Source organism: Teleopsis dalmanni, chromosome 1, assembly GCF_002237135.1.
Source record: "Teleopsis dalmanni isolate 2A chromosome 1, ASM223713v2, whole genome shotgun sequence".
Classification (NCBI taxonomy): domain Eukaryota; kingdom Metazoa; phylum Arthropoda; class Insecta; order Diptera; family Diopsidae; genus Teleopsis; species Teleopsis dalmanni.
The window spans coordinates 68,539,523-68,565,023 of NC_051846.1; the positions used below are offsets into that span (position 1 = coordinate 68,539,523).

The window sequence follows — 25,501 nt, forward strand, 5'->3', positions numbered from 1 at the left end:
CGACTATAATTTATTGTTTTCATATACATATTTATAAACATTTAAAAATATATATTTATATGTTTATATTGATGTTAGAAAAGTACATAATCTTAGAAGTGTATAAATAATCTGAAATAAAAAATTGTTAGATTTTGAACGTAATAGAATTTCATCATTAGATTAGTATTTTCAACGAAAAAAGGAATCTTTTATTATTTTTTGTAAATGTATAACTTAAAAGCACAACAGATAGGTACGAACTGTTCTGAGACGACTTAGAGATGTGAAAAATGTATGAATGTTATAAAGAAGGCCACGAATAACCGACATAAGATGCGGGAAGATTTCCGGGAAGATTTGCGAGAATATGTAACAACTGGATGTGAATTATAATGAGGGGCTTGAATAACAACCGGTATATGGTAAAACCCTAATACGTTTTACTATTGCAAAATAATCAACATAAATGTATTCATTTAGGACTTAAATAAAATTAAAAATATTCAAAATCTGTTTTATATGAAATTCACTGATATATTCTTCATATATGGTGTGTGATAACTAAGAGTATGTTATAAAGATGTTAAATTATTTTATTTGCGATTAGTAGAATCAAGTACTATGTTAATTGTATAGACAAGTAGGTCTGGTAAAGGGACTTATCTCAATTTCAGAATACATCTTTTAGTATTTAATAATTATTGACAGACAAACTAAAGCTCGCATTTCAAAGGGCTTTTAAGCATCAAAAGTCGTATACTTAAACACTTCGACTACAAACCACAGAAACCAAAACAATGTATGTTTCATCAGGACTGTAGGCTCAAATATACTCGATTATCAAATACAGTAACCGGTAAAACATTCGCATAAATCCTAACAAAATATTATTTCACGTATTATTTAATGCTTATAACAATATAACCACAAATAAAATAATTTCACCAAAATGGGAACGTAAATAAAAGAATGGTGAAGTATGAAAACAAAAGCTACAGTATAAGTGTAGAGAGGGCACTAGTTACTTAAATCGAATATTATGTACATTGTGACCGAAAGGTTTTCGGAGGTTCTCATTTAAAATTCGCGCGCTGTATATTTTTCGATATTTTAAGTTTATGTAGTTTGGCAGCAATTAAGGACAATTACTATGCCAAAAATGAGCGCGGATCTGTCGGACAGTTCGTTTACGGCAGCTGTTGAAACCAGTTCACCTCAGTAGTGCGTTGCGAAAAAAACAATGGAAAAAAATATTGAACAAAGAGTTTGCATCAAATTTTGTTTTTCGAACGAAATTTCGTGTGCAGAATCGTTGCGAATGCTACAAAAGGCTTATGGGGAATCAGTTTTATCGAAAACTCAAGTTTATGAGTGGTACAAAGCCTTTCAGGACTGTCGTACGACCGTCGAAGACATGCCGCGTTCTGGACGACCTTCGACCTCTACCACCGACGAAAACATTGAAAAGGCAAAGGAAATCGTGTTCAAAAATCCTCATGTGAGTGTTAGAGAGATAGCACGAGAGCTAGGCATCGGTCGTGAGATGGCTCGTTTGATTTTGGTGGACAATTTGTGTATGCGACGTGTCAACGCCCGGCTTGTTCCGATTCACCTCAATTTGTTCAACATTATCAACGATTTTAAGGCCAAACATTCAATAAATACCATCGAACAGCCACCGTATTCACCTGATCTTGCACCGTGTGACTTTTTCCTGTTTCCCAACCTCAAATTACCACTCAGAGGAACGCGTTTTGAATCCATAGAAGACGTAAAACAGAATTCGCAGAGGGAACTCAAAGCCATACCGGAAAGCGCCTATAAAAATGTTTTGATGATTGGAAGAAACGTTGGCATTGTGTATCGCTTCTAATGGAGCAATATTTTGAAGGAGATAAAATAAATATTGATGAAGATTAAGAATTTTGCGTTTTATTTAAAATTTCCGGAAGCTTTTCGGTCACAATGTATAATGTCCAACACTCGATTAAACTACAGCCGTTGGCTTCAGTAGCTGATGACTGTAGCCCAATTATATGGAATATAGTAGTCAATGGCTGACGGTTTATCGTACGCAGTGCGGTTTATCGTACGCAGAAATTCATTCGATTAACTTAATTTATAACATTTGTAGGTACTGACCTCGGCTACTACGAGTAAAGTAACAGAACATTAAAATTAAGAATTTCGATGGTCTGCGAAAAGTCCAAACTCACATACCCAAGCTATGATTTACAGTGAGCTAAAATTTTACTGGGCAGAATTAAGACCGAAGTATCAAACTTGCAGCTGGCTAATGGACACCCATTTGAGGCATTTCTCTACCAAAAATAAATGACCTGCAGGAAAAAAAATAAAACATTTAATTTTTTTTAATTCTCCAATTTATTTACATTATCCCAAGATATTAAGCTCCATATAAATATATAAAATTTTGATATTTGGACAAAATCAGCCAAAAATGTCACCTCTTGATATTTGTACTTTTATTGGATATAAATTATTTTAAAAAATTAACAAAAATACCAGTTTGGTGGATGTACTTAACTTAGATTTTTTTTAACTAATCTCCATTTTTAACCACCAAGGTTGGTTTCAAAACTTAGAATTTTAGGACTGGGTGTGTAGTAACAAATTGGCACCAATGTGGTATTTAAACAGAACAGAAAGCTCAATTTCCACTAAAACGAATCAAATAGTAAATAGATTAGCGTAAGTTAATTAAATTAATTAATTAAGATAGTAATCTTAAAATTTTTTTTAATTAATTAAGATAGTAATCTTAAAATTTTTTTTTAATGAATGAATCAAAAAACATACTAAAATCGAAAGGTAATCTTATGAAACTGTTTACATCAGCAAGTACACCTCAGGGTACGAAGGATTCATTAATTGGGCAATTATGTGAGAATAGAAATTAGAATGTTAATTAATAGTTGTAAAATTTAATCTAAATTTTTCCTTAATAATTGATTTATATTTTATTAATATATATCAAGTTCATATTGTATTAAGTTTTTTAATACCATACCTATCCCATATTGAGTTAATTTTGGTTAAAGTTTACCACATCACCTCGATATGATCAAATTAGAAAAAGTTAATTACTCAAAGTAAAAGTTTTAATTGGTGTTTAAGTCCAGAAATGAAACCGCATAAGTTGGACTTATGGCAAAATAATTGCTGTTTGTTTTATTTGGAACATTTTGTGTCGCAGCCAAGTTGTGTGTGCGCCCAAGGGTTAAATCAAAATGGCATCAATCAAAAAATTGTCCAAAAGCTACAGTTTAATTAAAACAAAAGCTACAACAACAAAAACAAACAGAACATTAACGACCGCAACAACAATGCGTAGACTTTGAATTAATGAGCTCATAATTATTCACACCTTGTGACAAGGCATGACAGAATAATGGCGTCCATGACAACCGCCACTGCTTTAACCGCTAATTGAAGTAAAACTTTTAAACAATATCGCAAAAAGTAACTTAAATGTAATAAATTCCAATTTCATATATAAACAAATGTCTATACATATGTACACAATTATATGTATATATATATATATATTAATAAAGTATATACATGTAAATATATATTATACTATTATACCAATATGTAGGTATATGCTTTGATGGGAGCAACTATATGGCTGCTGTTAATGTATGTAAATTAATTATGCATTTTTATAATTTTTAATAATTTTAACTTTGGCTTCATGGAAAATTGTTTGAATAAAAATTTAATTAAAATTGAGCAGAAAACCGCACATGTTTTGAGGCTGCAAACAGAAATTTCAAACAAATTCAATGACATAAATAAAATCATTTATATCCACAAAAGAGTTAAATACAACGGAAGTCCGTTTATCCAATAAATTTGTTTATGTTAAGTTAAATAAATCACTTCATTAAAACATTTGAAGCATTTCCAATTAATTTAAACAGAATTAAAAATATATACTGAATACTCCGTACATATGAGAAAAGCGTAGCTAAACTGACTATTATTAAATATTGAAAAACTATTAAAAATAAATAAAATACAAAAAAAAGTATTTTCTGATAGAAAAACGTCTAGCTAAACTCCTTTTTATTAAATATTTAATTAAAAAGTATCAAAAACAAATAAAATAAATTATATATATATAAATATATATATAAATATATAATATATATATAGGCATATATGTATATATAGGACTCCTTTCCTTTTATTATATTTATTAATCTATTTTGTGCATATTATTCAAATCAAGTGTGGACAATTATATATAGTGAGAAAGTATTTGATTGTCTTCAAATATTATATTGTACCATTTTGTGTCCTAGAAACTGTGCTTTCGCTCATACGTACTCGTATTTACTCCCATATTTATGCTGCTCTTGAAAGCTTCAATAAACGTCGACTATGATTTCTTATTTTAGTAATAATTTAGTTAATTGTGGACGAAATTGATTGATTTTTACCTTATTTGAAAGCTAATATGTTAAAGAATAATATTAATTTGGTACAAATAGTCAAAGGTGAAAAATACGCGAGATGGGAGCGAAGAAATTTGAAAAAAGTGAAAAAATGGCATTTTTCCGAAGTTTAAGGTCGATGAGCGACCTCTAAACATTATCCGATTAGTCTAAAACTTTACATTTAGTAGTTTTTTGAGTATTCGAATAAATTTAGGGCGTAGCATCTAGAATTCGAACACATTTTTTTGCCCCCATACATATTACGGCCACCCTAATATATATATATATATATATTGATAGGGGAAAAACTAAACTCACGATTATTTAATATTTAAATATTAAATTAAAAAGTGCTTTAAACAAATAAAATGAAAACCGAAAGCACTTAATAGTATACATTGTGTAGCGCATTTTATGAAAGAGGTCATCAGTTCCTATCTGAATGAACTAGATCAGTTCATAGCACTTCATAATATACATTGTGTAGCGCATATTATGAAACAGGTCAGCAGTTGCTATCTGAATGAATTAGATCACTTTTTCACTCAATAGTTCAATGAGTAAAGAGATGACTTTCTTATTTCTTATCCCTTATATACATATTGTAGGTTAAAAATTCTCCTTTATCATACAGAAATATGTACTATTTGATAATTTGTTATAGTAATGTGATAATATTTAGAAAACTACTTACTACTGTATTGTATACTGTATACTACTTTTTGAATTATATTTACATATGTTTATATTGATATTAGAAAGGTGCATAATCCTAGAATTAAATAAATAATTTGAAATAAATTGTTAGATCTTGAACGTAATTGTAATCTGTAATAGTAATCTGATAATATATTATTTAGAAAACTACTTACCACTTTATTTACCAATTTTATTTAAAACCAAAAATTAAATACGAACCTGTAAAAAACTTAATTATTAATTTAAAGTTTTTGTGAGTTCACGTTTTTTTAAAATTTCGTATCGTCGGCGATATTTATATAGACTACTATATAATAACAAAAACAAAAAAAAAACTGATCTATGAACTTTTATTTTCTATTCACATCAGTCTGTTTTTCAACATTTAAAATAAATGATTACTTATTACGTTAATTAGTATGAGAATGAGTAGGAAGGTATATCTGAAGGGGCTAGGCACTTAAAACTCTTTAACAAAACCACTATCATCTCTCAAGCGGAAATATACGCCATCGATGGGTGTGTCTAATGTAATTTAAAACATATTTATAAAACCAAAAGTGCACCCATCTTAACTGACAGCTACGCTACTATCAAAGTACTTATATCTCAGTAGGTAACTTCAAAATTTATGATGAAGTGTTGCGAAAAGTTGAAGGTGTTTGACTTGAAAAATTAAGTATGGATTCTACGATTAATAGTAATGCTAAGGCACATAAATTTACAAGAAAAGTAGATGCAGGCTTTTTCGATCTGGAAAATAAAAGTGCATACCTACTTAGTGGGCTAGAAGAAAAATAAAAAGGAAGGTTATATTAAAGCAATCTATCGGGTTTCTTACATACCAAGAAGAGGAAGAACTAAAGAAACAAAGTAGAATCTTAAACAGATTGATTGTAGATTGAACTATATACGTGATGGTTTAATTTACGATCAATATACTTAACAGAAAGTAGTTTTTAATGAAAACTGCAGGTTTTGCAAGGAGGGGACGCAGATCGTGAAGTCCATATTAGGAAAGTGCACTGATGCATAGACGGAAATGTGTAATCTATAATCGTGGTTTTAAACTGAAAAATAATGAATTTTACTGATATTTGTTGGTTGTATGACTGGGAGATTTACTTTAAATCCATGAAGGGATATAAATAATTTTAAAGTCATATTGCTATACCCTCCATGTTACGAGTATAATAATGAACGTTAGAAACACAAATTAATTTACAAAATTTTAATTGTGATATATATATTAGAATCATATATATTAGAATATATATATATTCTATATATAGTTTTTGTTTGCTTGCATCCTCTTTATTAAAATACAATTGTTAAGTCAAAAATGCAATCATAATGAAATAAATTTATGAAAGAGTCCTGGAACATAAAACAACGTAGCCCATACCAGAACATTTTCGCTAATCGCGTCAATTCAATACAGCAAATCAGAGACTGGCTTGAAACTGTCGTACAACTTAGACTATTGTCCTTAATTCGAAAAATATGCAGCAATTGTGCAATTTTTCTTACAAAATTCATGTAAAAACCATATAAAATATGCTATATATAATAGGTTCGATAAGTCTAAGTGTGAACTTAGTATTATAGATACAAAATTCATGTAAAAACCATATAAAATATGCTATATATAATAGGTTCGATAAGTCTAAGTGTGAACTTAGTATTATAGATACAAAATTCATGTAAAAACCATATAAAATATGCTATATATAATAGGTTCGATAAGTCTAAGTGTGAACTTAGTATTATAGGTATTATAATTGATTTCAGGAGCCATACTTACATACATATGTTATTTCGTATTTGATTTATCTTTTATATACATCTTAATAACGAAAATATATTCAATATGTTCAAGACCCTGATGTAGCACAGAGTTTTTAATAAATGTTTGGATCCACTGTTTTTTATATATTTTATTTTATTAATTGTTGAAATATGTTCTATAGGAGCTGAGGAATTATATAGAATACAATATATCGACGGAGTGCTTCATTCGACCCAAGGTTTCCATTTTTGGAAATGTTTAATCAATAAATTAATGTGAGTGTAAATAATATTTGTTGTGTTATTGACAATTTTATCAGCAGGTGATGTGTGAATATAGAGAGAGTTCTGAGGGCTGGAACTGAAGAATAATAGCAACAAATGTATTATATTTATATTATATAATATATTATTAAATATATCAGTAGGAAACTTTGTAGAGCTGTATAGTTTTAATTCTAAATGATATGTTTCGCAGGAAGCTTCCAATAAATTTAATTTTAATAAGTTTTCAATTTATACCTTTTGATAGCTATTCTATTCTATTTTAATAGAATTTGGATAGAATTTTGGATAGAATAGAAGTATCATTTCCTTATGTTTTTTAAAGTTTAAACGGTTATATTATTTCATTTAACGTAGTAATTCGTTAAAAATATCGACTCCGTAAATCCGCGCACATATCCTCTTCGTTGAATAAAATTACACTTTAACGTACTTAAGCTTGTCATATGCAGTTTAATTGTATTTAAAATTGAAATGCCATTTAACAATTTATTGTATTACTTATTATTTATCTATAAATTATTAATAATCGCTCAGACAAAGCCAATATACATAAATAACTAATACATTAAATGGTATATCACAAATATTCTAGTTTATTACTTTATGAAACGCAAATGACAAATGGCGACAAAATTCGCATATAACTAAATTGGCTGAATTTTATTCAATTTAATTTGAAATAGTTAATTTATGAATTCATTTAATTGAAATTTTTTATATACATTCACCAGAGTTTATTTAATTTATATACATGTCAATATTTATTCGATATGATATATATTTTAATATAATAATATTTTAATTAAATTAGATGTTCCTGTCAGAAGATATTAACTCTTGATAGTCCTGACGCCGAAACATAGTTAAAGTTAGAGATTATTGTTTTATTGAGACACGGGGTATGTGTATATCATAACACTCGAGATTGATTTTTAACACTCTAGATATTTTGCCAGTCTAGCCAGATTAGCCTGAAATTCACAGCTGTTTTATATGATTTGACATACAAAGTGTGATTTGATCTGATATTTGTATGTATGTATAAAAATATAAATGTACTAATATTAATGGAAAAAATTATACTACTAACACTACTACAAAAATATTGCATTACTCTAAAAATGTTTGATTTGACAACAAAATTTGACAAATTCGTTAGTAAATCTAGATTGAATTCAGATATACTAAATGTTACGATATGAAATCAATTATCGTAACGAGATGGCATCACTAAGGTGATCAGCTGTTTTGGAACATGGAAAAAAGAGAGATAGGAAAAAGCGCGTGCACATGTAATAATTAATTGATAATTGAATAATTAATTGATAATTGAATAAATAATTGTGAATAAATAAAATAGAATTATCTAAACACAGAAATATAACAGTGGCGACGAGGAAAACTTTTAAAGTGTAAAAATATAGCAAGATGGCAGAGCAACTTGCTGATATTCTGAAACAAATTCAGAATCAAAATCATCAAGACAATCTTGCAATGCAGAATCTTATCGCAAAATTGTTTAAAGAAGGAAAATCAGAAGTAGCGGACGATGCCGCAAAAACACGATTGCTTTTACGTAAATTGAACACCATTGTTCATAATAAATACATCAATTATATTCTACCAAATCATAGTCGTGATTTTACTTTCAAAGACACAGTAGAAAAACTCAAGAAACTTTTTGGAAATCAGATTTCACTATTCAATACTAGATTCAATTGCTTACAGATAACAAAGCAGCCCACACAAGATTTCGTTACATATGCGAGCATGGTTAATAAGCAATGTGAATTATTCAAAAACGCACAAAAATGTTAAATAAATTGGAAAATGAAAGCACGAAAGTCACGTTGGAGACCTTATCAACAGAATGCCAAAAGATACTAAATTTAAAAGTCGATACAATGCTCATAGAAAGCAATGCACAGGTAAATCGTTTACGTGTCAATAACCATAAAACTGAAAAACAAATCAAAAATAATGGCAAGTCAAAAGAACCTTCAAGTTTACCGAAAACACCTTGTTGGTTTTGTGGTGAATTTCATTACTCGCGGCACTGTCCATTCAAAAATCACAAATGCGACAGATGCAAACTTGTCGGGCATAAAGAAGGATATTGCAAATACCGAAAAACTCAAAATGAAAATCAAAAATACCATAAAATTGATAAGGGCCGTCAATTCAATTCAAAAAGCATCTTTACTACAAACAAAGTCAATATGAATAAACGTAAATACATATTAGTCAAAATTAATGGCACACCATTAAATTTGCAACTTGACACAGCATCAGATATAACAATAATTTCTGAAGACAATTTCAAAAAAATCCAAGCCGATAATGTTAGCGAATCAGAACATACAGCACGCAGCGCAACAGATGAGTTACCATTGTCAGCAAAATTTAAATGCAATGTAGAATTTCGAAATCAACACCAAAGTTTAACTTGTTTTGTTACTCCTATACAAAATCTCAACGTAATGGGATTAGATTGGATACAAGAATTGAACTTATGTAATATGTCAATCAATTCTATTTGTAATAGTATTTGTCAAAATCAGGATAGTATTCAATTGTGTTCAAATCCGAATAAAGATACTCACCTGAAACATTTTTTTTCAGATGTATTCGATGGCAAAATGGGGTTATGCACTAAAACAAAAGCAGTAATCACAACGAAACCAAACGTTCAGCCAGTATTTAGGCCAAAGCGTCCAGTTGCATATCCGGTACAACAACTAGTTGAAGATGAACTCAAAAGACTCCAAGAATTAAAGGTTATTTCACCAGTAAACTTCTCCGCATGGGCAGCACCTATAGTTGTTGTGAAAAAAACAAACGGAAACGTACGCATATGTGCTGATTTCTCAACTGGTCTAAACAACTGCCTCGAATCACATCAATACCCATTACCATTACCAGAAGATATATTCTCAAAATTGGCAAATTCAAAAATATTTAGCCATATAGATTTATCGGATGCATTCTTACAAATCGAGGTTGATGACGCATCGAAACATCTACTAACAATAAATACACACATCGGGCTATTCCAGTATAACAGAATGGTTTTTGGAATAAAAACATTTCCAGCAATTTTTCAACAAATTATGGACCAAATGTTAGCAGGACTAAATTGCACTGCATCATATATTGATGACATATTTGTTTCCGGTAAAACAGCATCTGAACATACAGACAATTTATATGCAGTTCTTACAAGGCTACGTGATTATGGGTTTAAATTAAAATACGAAAAATGTAATTTCTTTAAAACTGAAATTAAGTATTTAGGGTACATCATTAATCAAGAAGGGTTAAAACCTGATCCAGAACGTATTGCCGCTATCAAGCAAATGCCAGAACCATCAAATATTACAGAATTACGTTCTTTTCTTGGCGCAATAAATTTTTACGGAAAATTTGTTCCGAAGATGCGTGAGTTAAGAGGACCACTTGATAATTTACTTAAGTTAAATGTAAAATGGAAATGGGACGCGATACATCAGAAGTCTTTCCATCATCTTAAAGCTATAATGTCATCAAATTTATTATTATGCCATTATGATCCAAATCAGAAGCTAATTGTAGCTGCTGACGCATCAAACTATGGGTTAGGCGCATGCATCATGCATGAATATTCAGATGGATCCATTAAACCTATTTGCCATGCTTCACGTTCTCTCACTCCGGCAGAACAAAAATATAGCCAGATAGAAAAAGAAGGACTTGCACTCATATTTGCAGTTACCAAATTTCATAAAATGTTGTATGGAAGAAGATTTATATTGCATACCGACCATAAGCCTTTACTGACTATTTTCGGTAGAAAAACAGGCATTGCTATACATCAAGCTAATCGTCTTCAAAGATGGGCAATTCAGCTTTTAGCATACGATTTTGAAATAAGATTCATTTCAACAAACAGTTTCGGATACGCTGATGTATTATCTAGACTTATAAACAACAACGAAAATATTTCTGAAAATTACGTTGTAGCATCAATCAAATTAGAAAGAAGTGTAAATGAAATTATAGTTAACACTATAAATACTTTACCAGTAACACATAAAATGATCACATATGAAACAGCAAAAGATCCAATTCTAAAACAAATAATATATTATATTACAAATGGTTGGCCTAACAAAACAATAAATAATAGAGAATTACAAGCATTTTTACACAGGAAAAATGAGTTATCATTAATAAATGAATGTGTTGTGTACGGTGAACGTATTGTTATTCCACAAGTCTACAAAAAACGTGTACTTAAACAATTACATCGTGGTCATCAAGGTATTGAGCGTACCAAGGCATTAGCACGGAGTTTTGTATATTGGCCAAACATTGATACTGATATAAAAACATTTATTTAAAATTGCAATCAATGTGCAAATGCAGCAAAGATGCCTACGAAAACATTACTTCATTCTTGGCCCACACCAAGCGAACAGTGGGAGCGGGTGCATATAGACTATGCTGGACCGATAGAAGGATGGTATTTTTTGGTCATTGTTCAAACAAAAGCAATGTCATCACAAGCAACCGTGAATATTTTAAATGATATTTTTGCCCGATTTGGTCTGCCAAAAACAATCGCATCAGATAATGGAACACAGTTTCGTAGTGAACATTTTGAACAATTCTTAAAACATAACGGCGTTGAACATCTATATTCCAGCCCTTACTATCCAATGTCGAATGGTCAAGCTGAAAGGTTTGTAGACACTTTCAAAAGATCTTTAAAAAAATTAGAAGGAGAGGGGACGATCACACAAAATTTATGCACATTTCTTCAGACATATCGTTCAACACCGAATGTAAACTCACCAGAGAAGCGATCTCCAGCAGAAGTCATGTTCGGAAGGAAAATGAGAATAAATTTAGATTTGCTGCAGCCAAAAAAGCTACACAATGCAAAGTTAAGTCCAAATAAATTCAAAATGGAAAAGCAATTTAACAAAAGGTACGGTGCCAAGGAAATAAAATACTTTCCATCAGATAAAATTTACGCCAACATTCCAAATGGAGTTAACCGTTTCAAATGGATGCCTGGGGAAGTCATTGAGAAAAAAGGAAAAGTAATGTACAATGTTATTCTGAACAATGGAAAATTAATTCGAATTCATTGTAATCAATTACGAAAGCGCTACCACGACCAAAATAATAACCACAGGTTTTGGGAAGCTGCACTAGATGTGTATGACTTACCGCAACAATCAAATCAGTTTATAAAAGCACTCAACAATCAGACACTGCCTAATATTCTACCACTATCGACATCGCCAACCGAGTTACCCATAATGCCTACAACAATTTCAACACCTACATCACCTGTTCTTCGTAGGACAACACGTAATCGCAAAGCAGTCACTAGGTTTCAACCACAGTAAAACATTTCGAAAAGGGAAGGTGTTACGATATGAAATCAATTATCGTAACGAGATGGCATCACTAAGGTGATCAGCTGTTTTGGAACATGGAAAAAAGAGAGATAGGAAAAAGCGCGTGCACATGTAATAATTAATTGATAATTGAATAATTAATTGATAATTGAATAAATAATTGTGAATAAATAAAATAGAATTATCTAAACACAGAAATATAACACTAAAAATGTTCGATTTGACAACAAAATTTGACAAATTCGTTAGTAAATCTAGATTGAATTCAGATTTACCAATCAAAAACGCCGAAAGTGTGATGTATCAATAGCAATGCATTGGATAATATTTTATATTGTATTTATAGATAGTTTTTGATATATTAGTTTAATTATTTGATGATATTTTTTAACAATGAGATAAGTGAGATATCAATAAGTTGAATACAATAACATTTTTATTTTATTTAACAATTTATATAAACGAAGACTGCATCAAATGTAGCCATCATTGACCCACTTACTGCCTATGTCCATGATCTGCAGGAGTGACTTATCACAAAGTACCCTTCTTTACAACAAAATAAATCTTTGGTGCGGTTATATCCGATTGTTTGCCTTCAGCTTTTAAGTCTAATTGTGTGTCCAAATAGTGATTCTATATAAAATAAAATTTCAAGCTCCATAAGCTTTTTATATTATTTAGTAGATTTGGCAGTTTTCTGGTATAGAATTTCATAAATGTGTGTCGCTTATTTTTCAGATAAAAATCTCGCGTTACCATGTATGTACACGCTAATTTCTAAAACAGCTTGAAAGATTAAATAGTTTTGGATCCAGTAGGTGGCGCTGTTGTTGTGATATAGCAATATTTTTTAAGTTGTTGAGCTGTTAATGTTTTCTGTATTCTTGGATTGGATTATCGTTTATTAAAACACATCTGTTCTTTCAATGTTTAGAAGAGGAGAGTTCAAAAAGTTCGATAAGTCAGCGATAAATTAAGAGTTCATATTCTTTTTTAATTTTTAATTATTTTTTTAGTAAAGCCATCTTTGAGCTTTATTCTGGAATAATAAGAACATTTTTTTAATCGTATACTTTTAGAAAAATTGGATTCTACAAGGTCCTGAAAATACTTATTATTTAGCATTCTTTTATATATAAAGATGTTATGTTAAAGAAATCTAAAATTTAAAGAAATCGAGGAATGTGGGATACCTTAAAACGTAATACGATTAATTTGGATTATTTAATTGCTGACATATTAGGAGAAGCGTTGGTATGGGGATGATTGGGTCGAGTGATATCATTGTTGTATTCCACTCAATGGGGTCTACTTTAAAAATAACAAAATTAATTTTGTTTTATTGCAAAATGTTATGGTATTTCATTTAATAATAAAAAATACTATTTTATATTGGATACTTGGATACTTTTTACACTTATATTTACACTTATATTACACTCCATAGTTATATATTTTAATAACGATATAACAAATATTGTTCTTCTCTTCTTCTCTTCTGAATAAATTCCAATATCGTATATGATAGTGTTTGTTTATTTAAAAATAACCTATCCTCTTCATCGTCAATGAAAAAAGTTAAATGATATTTTTTAATCGTATAGTGAAGTATTATTAAGGCAAAATAACATTTACTAAAATAATAATATCACTTTTATTGTTATTAAACCGGAATTTATCAGATCTTCTTACTGCTTCCATTATACTCTTTCCTTTATATTGCTGATCTTGATAAGGAACTGGTTTCAGCGACACAAAGACCGAAGAATATAAATTTAATACTTGAAATTCTAAGTGATAAAATTAAAAAAAAAATTAACTAAAAATTAACAGGTTATGTAGTTTTTATAAATCAATGGATAATATAAAAAATTCTTATTTAAATGACACACATCATCTGTTTACCACTTTTGTTATAAAATTATGGTATAAACAAAAATATATAATTATTGTTTATTTATTTATAAAAAGAATACTTATGTATTAAAAAAAACACTTTTCTGCTGCATAAAATTAATAAAACTGCACCGATAGCAATTAAGAAGTTCTAAGTTTAAATTAAGATCTTGACTTACAGTATTTAATCCGATTATATGAGAATTAATATTTTATTATTCCTTTCATCAATACATATTTTTCAAATTAACAGATCAGTAGTAGTTCTTTTGCTGACTTCTAGGAAAGTAGTATCATCTGCAAAAGATGTGGATATATGTCTGTTACATGATGGCAAAATAGTACATAAGTGTAGACAAATACCGAATGGAGTTGAGGGTCCCATATTATGGTATAGTGTTTATGCTTTTTAAAGGATGAATTAGTTATACTGTAAGTAATCAGCCGACCCGTTTTACGTTAAGAAAAGCAATGCATTTGGTTATTAGTGCTGAAGTGAAAACAAAACGAAACGTAAGAAAAAATAAACTGATGTTGTATTTCTTTATTTCTCTTTGTATTTCTTTATGTGCGAAGTATTTAGTGATCAGATTAAAGTTCTGTTGTTTGTGCTATTATATTGATTTTCATTGTGTATACTATGTTATAATCAATTATATTCTTGCCTTTTTCCGTTTACGTTTCTACTGTCGTTAAGTTTACGACAAATAATTCTTCCTTACATTATAGTTAGGATTTTAATATCGTTCTCTGAAAAAAAAATACATAATACAAAAAATACATAATATTAAATAAAAAATATTATTTTTCCGGTAAATAATAACAATATTCTTATGTACTTCAACATGAATTATTTTTATGTTTATCAAATTACTACTAAAAAAATATGCATTAAAAAACCTTGCCTGAGTAGAAAACTTTTTGTACTACATAAAAAGTACAAATTATTTTAGAATTATAAATTAAAAATAGTATATTTTAAATGATAAATTATTAACTACCAATTCTAATACTATGTTCAGATACACCTTAATTTCACAAAAATCTTAATTTGATCTTCGTTTTAGCGAAATTAATTTGTTTTTTCCATACAAGATTCAGTTTTGATGTTAGAACGAAATGAAGTAAAATGACATTAATTTCGTTGAAACGAAGGCTGAAATTAAGAGACAATTCAAATGCAACTATGTGAAAGATAAATTTTAAGTAAAAGATAAAGTTGGGATAACGATAAAGTGAAATTTTTTTTGGAATAAATGTCAGTGACAGTTGACTTTAATAAAATCAATTAATTTTTAAAATTGAATATAGAGAAAGAACTGTAACTGCTATTAATTTAAAATAGAGTGAAAAATAATAATTCACACACCTGAAATCCACTAATACTAATAAAACTACTCAATGTCATTATTTATAGTTATAATAACCAATTTTTAAAATTTCCGAGATACAAATGTTGTTTGGAGCATATAATATTTAACATTCGATTTGTAAACCAAAATCATATGATTTCCTTCATTTGGGGCAGTATGAACACTTTCGAAATTAACTTAATTTCATTTTTAAGGAATTGAGGAAATTTGGTTGTCTGAACATATCATAAGTATAGGTATAACTTATAAATAAAAAATATTATAAATTGTTAATTATAAGTTAAAAACAAAACGAAATAAAAAAATATGTTTGACTTTCCCCTGTCTGCGTTCAATATTTTTTTGTTTTTTCTTTATATATTGAATATCATTCAAGTCGTTACAGAAGTTTTTAGGACGACCTCCTATTACAAAAATCATTTGCAACCGCGCTGTTAGACTGAAAATGGCAGAGGTCTGGTCAGAAGGTACATATCAATATAGCCAGATACTAGTTATAGTTCCAAACTGTCTGCATGGAATGACATCGGATTATTTGAATTTATATATTGGCTTTGAAAGAAATTTTTAGACAATATTCCCTTTAAGAAACGAATAGAACATTAGAAACTTTAAAGTAAATTACGATATTTCAATCTATACAAATGGTTTAAAAATGAGTAGGCATTTTCGCATCATCTACACACATAAACAATTTTCTTAGGCTACCTAATAAGATCACGGTTTTTCTGACTGAAATTTTAGCGATTAGGGAAGCATGTTCGAAAATTGTAACTCACATCAAGGACAGATGTATTGTTGCCATTTTCATTGGCAGCAAGGCAGCAATCAAAGCCCTTTAACCCTTTGTCACATAAATCAAAGATAGTAAAAGAATATAGAGAGGCAATCGACGAGCCAAACCGGTTGGTTGACATCATCCTTGTATGTGTCTATAAACATAGGAACATCGAAGGAAACAAGAAAGTTAACAGTTTAGCCCCTTGCTTGGCTTTTCTGTATGCGTCCTTAGCGGTACCGGTTTATGTTACTCTGGTGACTATTAAGAGAAATACTTACTACTCTCTATTTTTTTTAGCTTGCTAATAACAGACACACAACACTTAAGTCATGTGCAATTTCCCGATTAACATGGCTCACCTATACTAAAACTAGATCTTGGGAACCCATCAAATGGGATCGTGTGAACATTGCAAGGCTTACTGCAGTTCTCTCTGTTCATTGGTGTATAGGAACTCATGCAGAGAAACTATGCATACAGAAAGAAGAAACCATTAAATACTTTCTTTCGGCTTTGGCGTCCAGAAGAAGAAGATTTCGAAAAAGGATATTTCTTTGACAGCTTATCAGACTGGTAATCGATACATAGGTAAAGATGAAAGACCTATTAAGTTATCTAAATTCGACGGGATGTATTTAGTTCTATTTTAGTGTCCAAAAGAAATAGATTCCTAAAAAGATATTTCAGACTGTAAATAGGTATGTAGGTGAAGATATACTAAAACTAGATCTTGGGAATCCATGAAATGGGATCGTGTGAACATTGCAAGGCTTACTGCAGTTCTCTCTGTTCATTGGTGTATAGGAACCCATGCAGAGAAACTGTACATGCAGAAAGAAGAAACCATTAAATACTTTCTTTCGGCTTTAGCTTTCAGAAGAAGAAGGTTCGAAAAAGGATATTTCTTTGACAGCTTATCAGACTGTTAATCGGTACATAGGTAAAGATGAAAGACCTATTAAGTTATCTAAATTCGACGGGATGGATTTAGTTCTATTTTAGTGTCCATAAGAAATATGTTCTTAGGAAGATATTTCTTTGACAGTTTATCGGACTGTAAATTGGTACATAGATAAAGATGAAATACCTATTAAGTTATCTAAATTCGATTGGATGGATTTAGTCTCTATTTTTATATCTTCACATTCAGAAAAAATTTATTCTTAGGAAGATATTTCTTTGACAGCTTATCAGAATGTAAATCGGTGCATAGGTAAATACGAAAGACCTATTAAGTTATCTAAACTCGACGGGACTTTAGTTTTCACGGTATCAAAATGGCGAAAATATCTTATTGATGTACATGGAAAGTTATCTTATGGCCTGCCACTGCAAGCAACTAGCCCACCAATCTTAAAGGAAAGTGGCCATGTAGACCATGAGTAGACCATGTAGTTTAATATAATTTAATATAATAATTATATATATTATTATGTTGAGGCTAGTTGAGTCAGTGCACCTGAGCACTTTTACTCTCTATTAACTGCGAGATTTCTTCAAAATCCCATTTTGCGCCTTGACTAGATTATTGTTTATCACTTCATCAGAATAAGCAATAATTGACCTCAGATCTGCATACCTCTCCGAGAAGCCTGTAACCATTCTGAGATTTGATAATGCGGTGTTGGTAAGTCTGTCAGTTTTTATAAATAATTTAAGGGCTCTATTCTTTAAGTATTTTTTGATGGGATCAATCTTGATGTCCGTGAGGATGTCATTCATTCTAATGTACCATGGTACCTTGAAAAGTCTTTTCAGAACCTGGCTTTGTGCAATTTCTAGCTAATGAACAGTAGTGTTTGAAGCTTTTCTAAACGCTACACAACCATATAGAGGTGACGGACGAATTATTTGGCTATATATCAGTTTCCTGTTCTTAGCATTGAGATGTTCATTTCTAAATACCGGTTGGAGGTAATGAAGAATTTTGGCACCCACTCTCACTCTCAAAGGATTTTGTCTCCACTTACGCGTTATAAACATAATAATAACATAATATTGAAACTATATTTTAAATGTTTTAAAGATAGACTTTAGAAAACCCCAACTTGTCATTGTAATAAACATTAGCAATAGAAATGTAATACGCAATTTAAGTTCAAAATCGATTGGCAATCCAATTAGCATTTCAGGCTTAGATTTTAGTAGTATTGATCCCTAATAAAAGCTTTTACTAGCGCAAACAATATTGTATTAAAAGGATTTATTTTATCTATTTAATAATCCTTTCCATAATGTATTTTAATAAAAATCCAACTTTAGCGGCTATCTGATTTTGAGCTTTTGCCAATTTTATTATTCCGTTTAATGAAATTTAGTTATTATGGGAAGATTTATCATGCATTCGGTATACGGATGGAGTACGTAACTGAAGTTGTTACCAATTTGAGTTGATTTAAGTTCATTAAAATAAATATTTTCATTTTATGGCATTTCACATGCCAGTGAAATGTAAATTAGGGACAATATTAAATTAGTTTGTGCGTAAATATGTTTGCATTAGCTTTTGTGCATAAATACGGATTTATGGAATTTTCTAATACAACTAAATTAATACTCTGGTCATTTTAACATACTTAAATGTATTATATATGAATGGTATGGTATTCCTTTCATACATGTCACAGAAGTGCGAGTATTTCATTTAATATAGTTACGGACAAAATAAAATGTATCTAACAAAATATTTACATTCCACAATAGGTTGAATGGGAAAAGCAGAAAATTAAATAAAATAGCAAAATTTTGCGGTCGGATGCGTTTTAGGCTACGCTACACTTGGGAATATAGCTGCGGCCTATATTTATTTCCGGCTAATATATATTCGGTTCCCATTTTTTTTGTATAGCTTTTAAATTTAATATTTCAACTGTTGCCCAATATTCTGCATTGTGTTTTTAGTTGGTTTAAAATGGAATTTTGCTCGATCAACCAAACTGAATTTTCAATTAAAATTTGTGGCATGAGTCTGACTACCGCAATATTGGATTTTGTTCACATATGAGTGGGCATGAAAGACTTCAAACGGTTGATGATAGTTCGGGTTATCATAGTGGAGTTGCCAAACAGGTGGCAATGGGAAATCGAAAACTAAAATGCATTTTATCATAGCAATAAATTTATATCGATTAGTTGATATTCATTCAAATTTGTCTAAATTTGTGTAAATAAAAATTTAATTGAAAGTAAATAAAATGAGCTATATTTATGAAAAAAGTTAAATAAAAATCATTTCTACTTTTTTATAGTTAATTTATATATTTTATTTTAATGGTTTCTCTTTTAATTTTTTTATCATTTGTACATAGTGACTATTCTGTGGTGAGGGTATGATATCCGCATTTTCATCGACTTCAGTAACTTTTAATTTTTCATCACTAACTACTTTAATTTGTACTTCGTCTAAAGCAAAAGTATTACCCTCCTCAGCATCAGCTGCAATTGGATCTAAATCTTCTGCACCTGATCCAGATGCATCATCTGGTGGTCCATAAACTTCATCCGGTTGCTCTTTATTAAACGGTGGTAAATATACATTTTTAGTTTGTTCTGTTGTTAAACTTTGTGTATTTGGTAATTCAAAGGCAATGTCCGGTTTAAAGCCTGCAGCTGGATAAGGTGTTATAGGTGTACGTGCTGAAACTGTTAGCATTGCGAGTTTGTCATTATTTCTTAATTTTAAAGATACTACAGTAGTTGGTCCACATAAAGTTGCAATTAAAAAAAATAAAATAATCTTCAACATTATTTTAAAGTTTTTTTTTTCTACCACGGTTATGTCTTTTGTCTTTGTTTGTGTCTATGTTAATGATAATTAAATTATAACACTTAATGTCTTATAAGTACTTTTTAGCCAAATATATCCCACTTCAGTTAAATGTCAGTGTGTCGTCTATTTAAATTTTATTTAGAATTCTAGCAATGTTGCTAACATTTTCCGTTTAAGGCAGTTTTTTGCATTTTAATTTTTGCTGGTACTTAATCGGGCAGTATTTATGTCTATCAACCATGGCCAAGTCAACGCCAACGCAGTTTGTACGCTTATCCATGACAGGCACATTTTATAATGGGTAATGTGTTGTCTTCATATGTCATACGAATGTCATATGAATGTCATACACGCATTACTGTCATGTTGATTAAATATTGATTTGACATGCTGTAATATAAAATTACTCGTAAAAAGATTGATTTAAAAAAATAAAAAAAAAAATTAAAATAATAATTTTAAAAATAATGTGTAAAAATATTTGTATTCCATTTTTTATTTGGCAAATGAATCAGATTTCGTGATTGTAGCTCAGTTAAAATGTAACTTCATTTGCAGTTCGATATTTATTTAAAATTTCTTATTGAAATATTTTAATATGTAAAATACAATAATTTTCCCATCGTATATTGTATAATGAATTGTACGTGGAATAAAAATATTTTTATCAATATTAAAATTAATTGTAATTGCAAAGACATAAATATTATTTCGAATTAAGAATTTCATTAACTTTATATAATTTCATTATATTTGTAATTTGTTTCATTAAAATGTAAGTTAATTTTATTTTGCTTTTAACCATGAATATTTTAATACTTTAATGCCTGCAATTTACTTTTAATCAGCAGTACGTTTTCAGCAATATACATTAATTTTATTGTAAAGATATAAAATTTCGTTTTAAATTTGAGTTATATTGGGAGTATGTTCGGAAAGTCTTTTGGGTTTCAGCAAACTGCAGTTAGTATATACACTGCAGTACTAACAGGTTAGAGCGCCACTGCACCGATGTTCCAACGGTCTATTTTCATCCTGTAATCAACAGTAATCACTCAATAATATCTAATATTTCTATTCTATAATAATATAATAAATAGCAGTATAGAATAAATATAGTGTGATAATAACGAATAGACTATATCTGATATCTTAGTCTTATTAGACTACATCTAATATATACTAATGCTATGCTATTACACCGATGCTTTAAAGGTGGCGTATTCCGACAAGTGGATTGTCACTACAGTTGTCACTATAAACAAGAGATAGACTTCATAAAACATTTTTCATGTCCTTTTTTTTTTTTTTTTTTTGGAAAGAAAAGGGTTGGGACGTAGTCACCGCGTCACTGCATCCCACTTCAGTTCCATAGACGAGTAGCAGTTAAGAATGCCAATATGTCCTTTGGAGAGATGTTGCCTAATTCCGTTATAAGCGGATAGGCAATGGATAAGTAGCGAAGTCTGAGTCTTGCAAGACTATCACAGTGACATAAAATGTGTTCTGCTGTTTCCTCTTCTTCGTAACAAAGTCTACAGCTGTCGTCTCCAGTAATACCAAGATTCAATAAATGTTTTTTAACTCCGCAGTGTCTAGTTAGAAATCCTGTGACAAGTCGGATGCCACTTCTGTTCAGCATAAGTATTCGCCAGCCTAGCTCTAAAGATATTAATTAGGTAGGGCATAAGGTGAGTTAGTCCCTTTTGTAGGAGTGCTGGAAATATTCCGTCTGCTCCAGGGGCTTTGAAAGGAGAAAATGAGTTGATCGCCCATATAATTTTATCATGTCCTTATCCTGGACATATATCCTTATCTTTGATGAAGTGATTTCTATGTGTTGGAGATCTTTTTTCACTGTTCTAACAGAGAAAACTAAAATTGACTCATGTTGTCTGCTCAGCTTTATTTGAAAGATAAAATGGTAAAATGTAGACAATAATAGTTAGTGTAATCTCTTTTTCCTGGTAACTTTGTGTACATCACAATTTGCGACACATCATTTCTGGCTGTGCACACTGTGGAATGCGAAAGTGCGCTAGGAGACTGAACAGGGCTAATTCTACGTTCTAAGAACTAAGAAAAAGAATTTATAGTATATTTTAAGTCTTTATGTAATGCTTATGTTCTCAGAACAAACTTTAATTAACTAATGTTTACATATTAACCTGTAACAAAATTTATTTAATTTATCTATCCAATCAAGGGTAGTCTAAATCAGACAAATAAAGTTAATTAATAAACCTAAAAACATATTTAATATATTGCTACAGACGTTATTTGGTTTATTGAATCCAAAATTCATGGCTCCCTAACATTATTTGGTTCATTAAATCCCAAGTCATGATACTAGACTCGATTTTTTTAATATATATAGAATACGATCAGTTAAGAAAGGTGGATTTTTTGGATTTGTTTATTATTTAAAAAGATTAATTAACACGAGTGTAAGCAGTTTAAAAACGTGTGGTTAGTCTGAGCTTAGGTCAGTTTAGACGGGTTTTATTGTTAATAACCCTAATGAAGTATATAGTGAAACAAATAGTCTGAGGCACTTATCGTGAACTGCGTACTATTTATAGTATAAATATTAAAACTATAAATTATAGTATATAAATAGTTTTGCAAATTTCATGTTGAGATTTCTAATAAAAGTAAAATACTTTATATATATGAAGCTTAAATCCATTGCATATTAGAAATTAGATTAAAAAATTAATTCTGAATGACTGTGCTCGGAATGAGGTGAATTTTGGAATCATTCAATTGAAGAGTTTAATTAAATTGCATAAATTTTTTGACAATTTATAATTATACTTACTCAAATAATATACAAAAATAAAATAATTCTTAATAATGAAATTGTAGTTCCAATATTTGAAATAATAATAAATAATTTCATATAGTATAAGCATCAGGGTAGTCAGAGTATCGTCGTGATATTTCTGCTAACCTTAAAAAATTTTAAGAAAAAAATATTTAATTAACTCTAATAAATATAACTAAAAATTGGCTTTTTAAAAGTTTTGCATTTATGTATAATTGTGTAAAAAGAGTTTACCAATGAATAAATCTTGCTACAATAGCAAATACAGCTCCTGTTGGTAGTGCGTAATGAAAGTGAGCTACAACATAATAAGTATCATGTAGAATAATACCAACAGAAGAATTAGCTAATACTACACTTGTTAATCATCAGTAATGATCGTACTGTAAATAAAAAAATACAAATCTCAAAGTTCATTTAGTAGTATGCGAATAATTTAATTGAGTTCTATGAAATGTTACTAATCACCTAAAAATTTTCCAATTGGAACGGCAATAATTATTGTTACTGATTTAGAATAAGCTGGAGTAACTATATCTATTCCTACTGTAAATATATGCTGAGCTCAGACAATAAATCCTAATAATCCAATGGCTAGTATAGCATAAATCATTTCTAAAGATCCAAAAGTTTCTTTTTTTCTAATTCTAGTTTAATAGCATGACAAATTATTCTAAATCCCGGAAGAAGTATACATAAAATATAGTTTTGCTTATGCAGACCAATAGTTTCATATTCTTCAGTTAAGCTGTAATTGAAACTAAAATCATTCTTGAAGATAATATGAAATGCTATGAATATTTAAATAAATTTAAGAAACTGAAGACATAAACTCGAAACTTTAGAAACACAACACAATATCGTTAAAGAACGTAATTACATTTGAATGAGAGATTTGTTTAAAATTTAGTGCAGAAAATTATTTTCATTTTCAAACGTACATACCAACTAAATGCATTTCACATTGTTTTTGTTTTTGTTGTATTTTTTGTTTAAAAGTTTCAAACTCCGTTTGCACCGCAACAATTTACTTCACTGCATCGTATAATTTTTTAATTACGCACTCAATTAAAAATCCTGCAAACAGTTTTCCACACAAGCGGAAGTAAACGCACTAGACTCACGCATATGCATCCACACATCCACACATCGACACATCCACACACCGAGACATCCATACATCGATACATCCACACATCGAGACATTCACATATCGACATACCATAAACGAATCTATGCATCCATGCATATCTGCATATGTTGCTGCTGCTGGAGAACATAACCGCATGCATATGCACATTTCAAATGCATAAAAAAGTTAAAATCACTTAAGCTGTCATCGAATTTTCCATTTGCCACAACAAGGCAAACTTTTCTATTAAATTCTTTAAAATTTTAATTTTTTTTTTTTTGTTCTGAAATTTTTTGGCTAAAAGCAAACCGGAAAATACGAGCAGAAAACAAAAGCAAACATTTTCTACACGATGTTCAGTTTCCATGGTATGGAACACATTTTCGCAGCACATTTGGATGACTTTTACCATTGTTTGAATTTTATCATTTGAAGCTTCTGAAAATTCGCTAAACATTCTTTCGCAGCAACTGTGTATGCAGTCATGTACGGATTTCGTTTGCCGGTATGTGCAAACGGTAGTGCTGCCACTTCGGGTCAAAGCCTGGAAATCAAAATTTGATTAACAATTAATAACAGCACAAAATGTTTCGAGAACTATAAAAACAAGTCAAGCGTATGACAAAAAGCACTTTTTGAGGTCAGAAAATATGAAGTGCCATCAATAAAAAAAGTTTTACAACTTTGCATAGAGGTGGCAACACTAACGTAGCAATTTGTTCGCTGTTGCAGTTGTTATTATTGTTTACCATTGTTACTGCTACTGTTTTATCATTGAATTTTATTATTAAAAAATATGTACAAAGTTTTTCTTTTTCAAATATTAAAAGTTTTGGTTTCAGTGTGTATTTGGTCAATAATTTTTGTTGTTATTGCTTCTATCATTGTTGTTACAGTTCTTGTTGTTGTTAGATTGTTAGATTGTTGTATTTTGTTATTCTGTTATTTTGCTATTCTGTTATTGCTGTCCAAACTGCCGAAAGAACGAATAAGCAAGGAAGTATCTAGCTACTTTTAAATTGATTTTAATATGCTGCAGTTTTTCTTAAATTTGTTGCTAAATATTTTGAAGTTGAAAAATTTAATTAA

General features: G+C 29.8%; 2 protein-coding genes across 2 annotated transcripts; both read left to right on the forward strand.

The window, feature by feature from the left end:
- Nucleotides 1-9,127: 9,127 nt before the first annotated feature.
- LOC119683887 (uncharacterized protein K02A2.6-like) lies at nt 9,128-11,602 on the forward strand. The gene is made up of 2 exons (XM_038097764.1): nt 9,128-10,451; nt 10,518-11,602. The coding sequence occupies exons 1-2, from the start codon at nt 9,128-9,130 to the stop codon at nt 11,600-11,602; spliced, it is 2,409 nt and encodes an 802-aa protein (XP_037953692.1).
- Nucleotides 11,603-11,632: 30 nt separating this feature from the next.
- On the forward strand, nt 11,633-12,619 carry LOC119683898 (uncharacterized protein K02A2.6-like). The gene has a single exon (XM_038097776.1). It carries the CDS (start codon nt 11,633-11,635, stop codon nt 12,617-12,619), a length of 987 nt encoding a protein of 328 aa, XP_037953704.1.
- Nucleotides 12,620-25,501: the final 12,882 nt, after the last annotated feature.

Excerpts from the sequence above, each read along its gene's own strand:
- LOC119683898 (XM_038097776.1), top strand. The coding sequence starts at position 11,633 with ATGCCTACGAAAACATTACTTCATTCTTGGCCCACACCAAGCGAACAG.
- LOC119683887 (XM_038097764.1), top strand. The coding sequence starts at position 9,128 with ATGCTCATAGAAAGCAATGCACAGGTAAATCGTTTACGTGTCAATAAC. Across the intron at positions 10,452-10,517 it reads TGCAGTTCTTACAAGGCTAC|GGTACATCATTAATCAAGAA; the intron begins GTGATTATGGGT and ends TTAAGTATTTAG.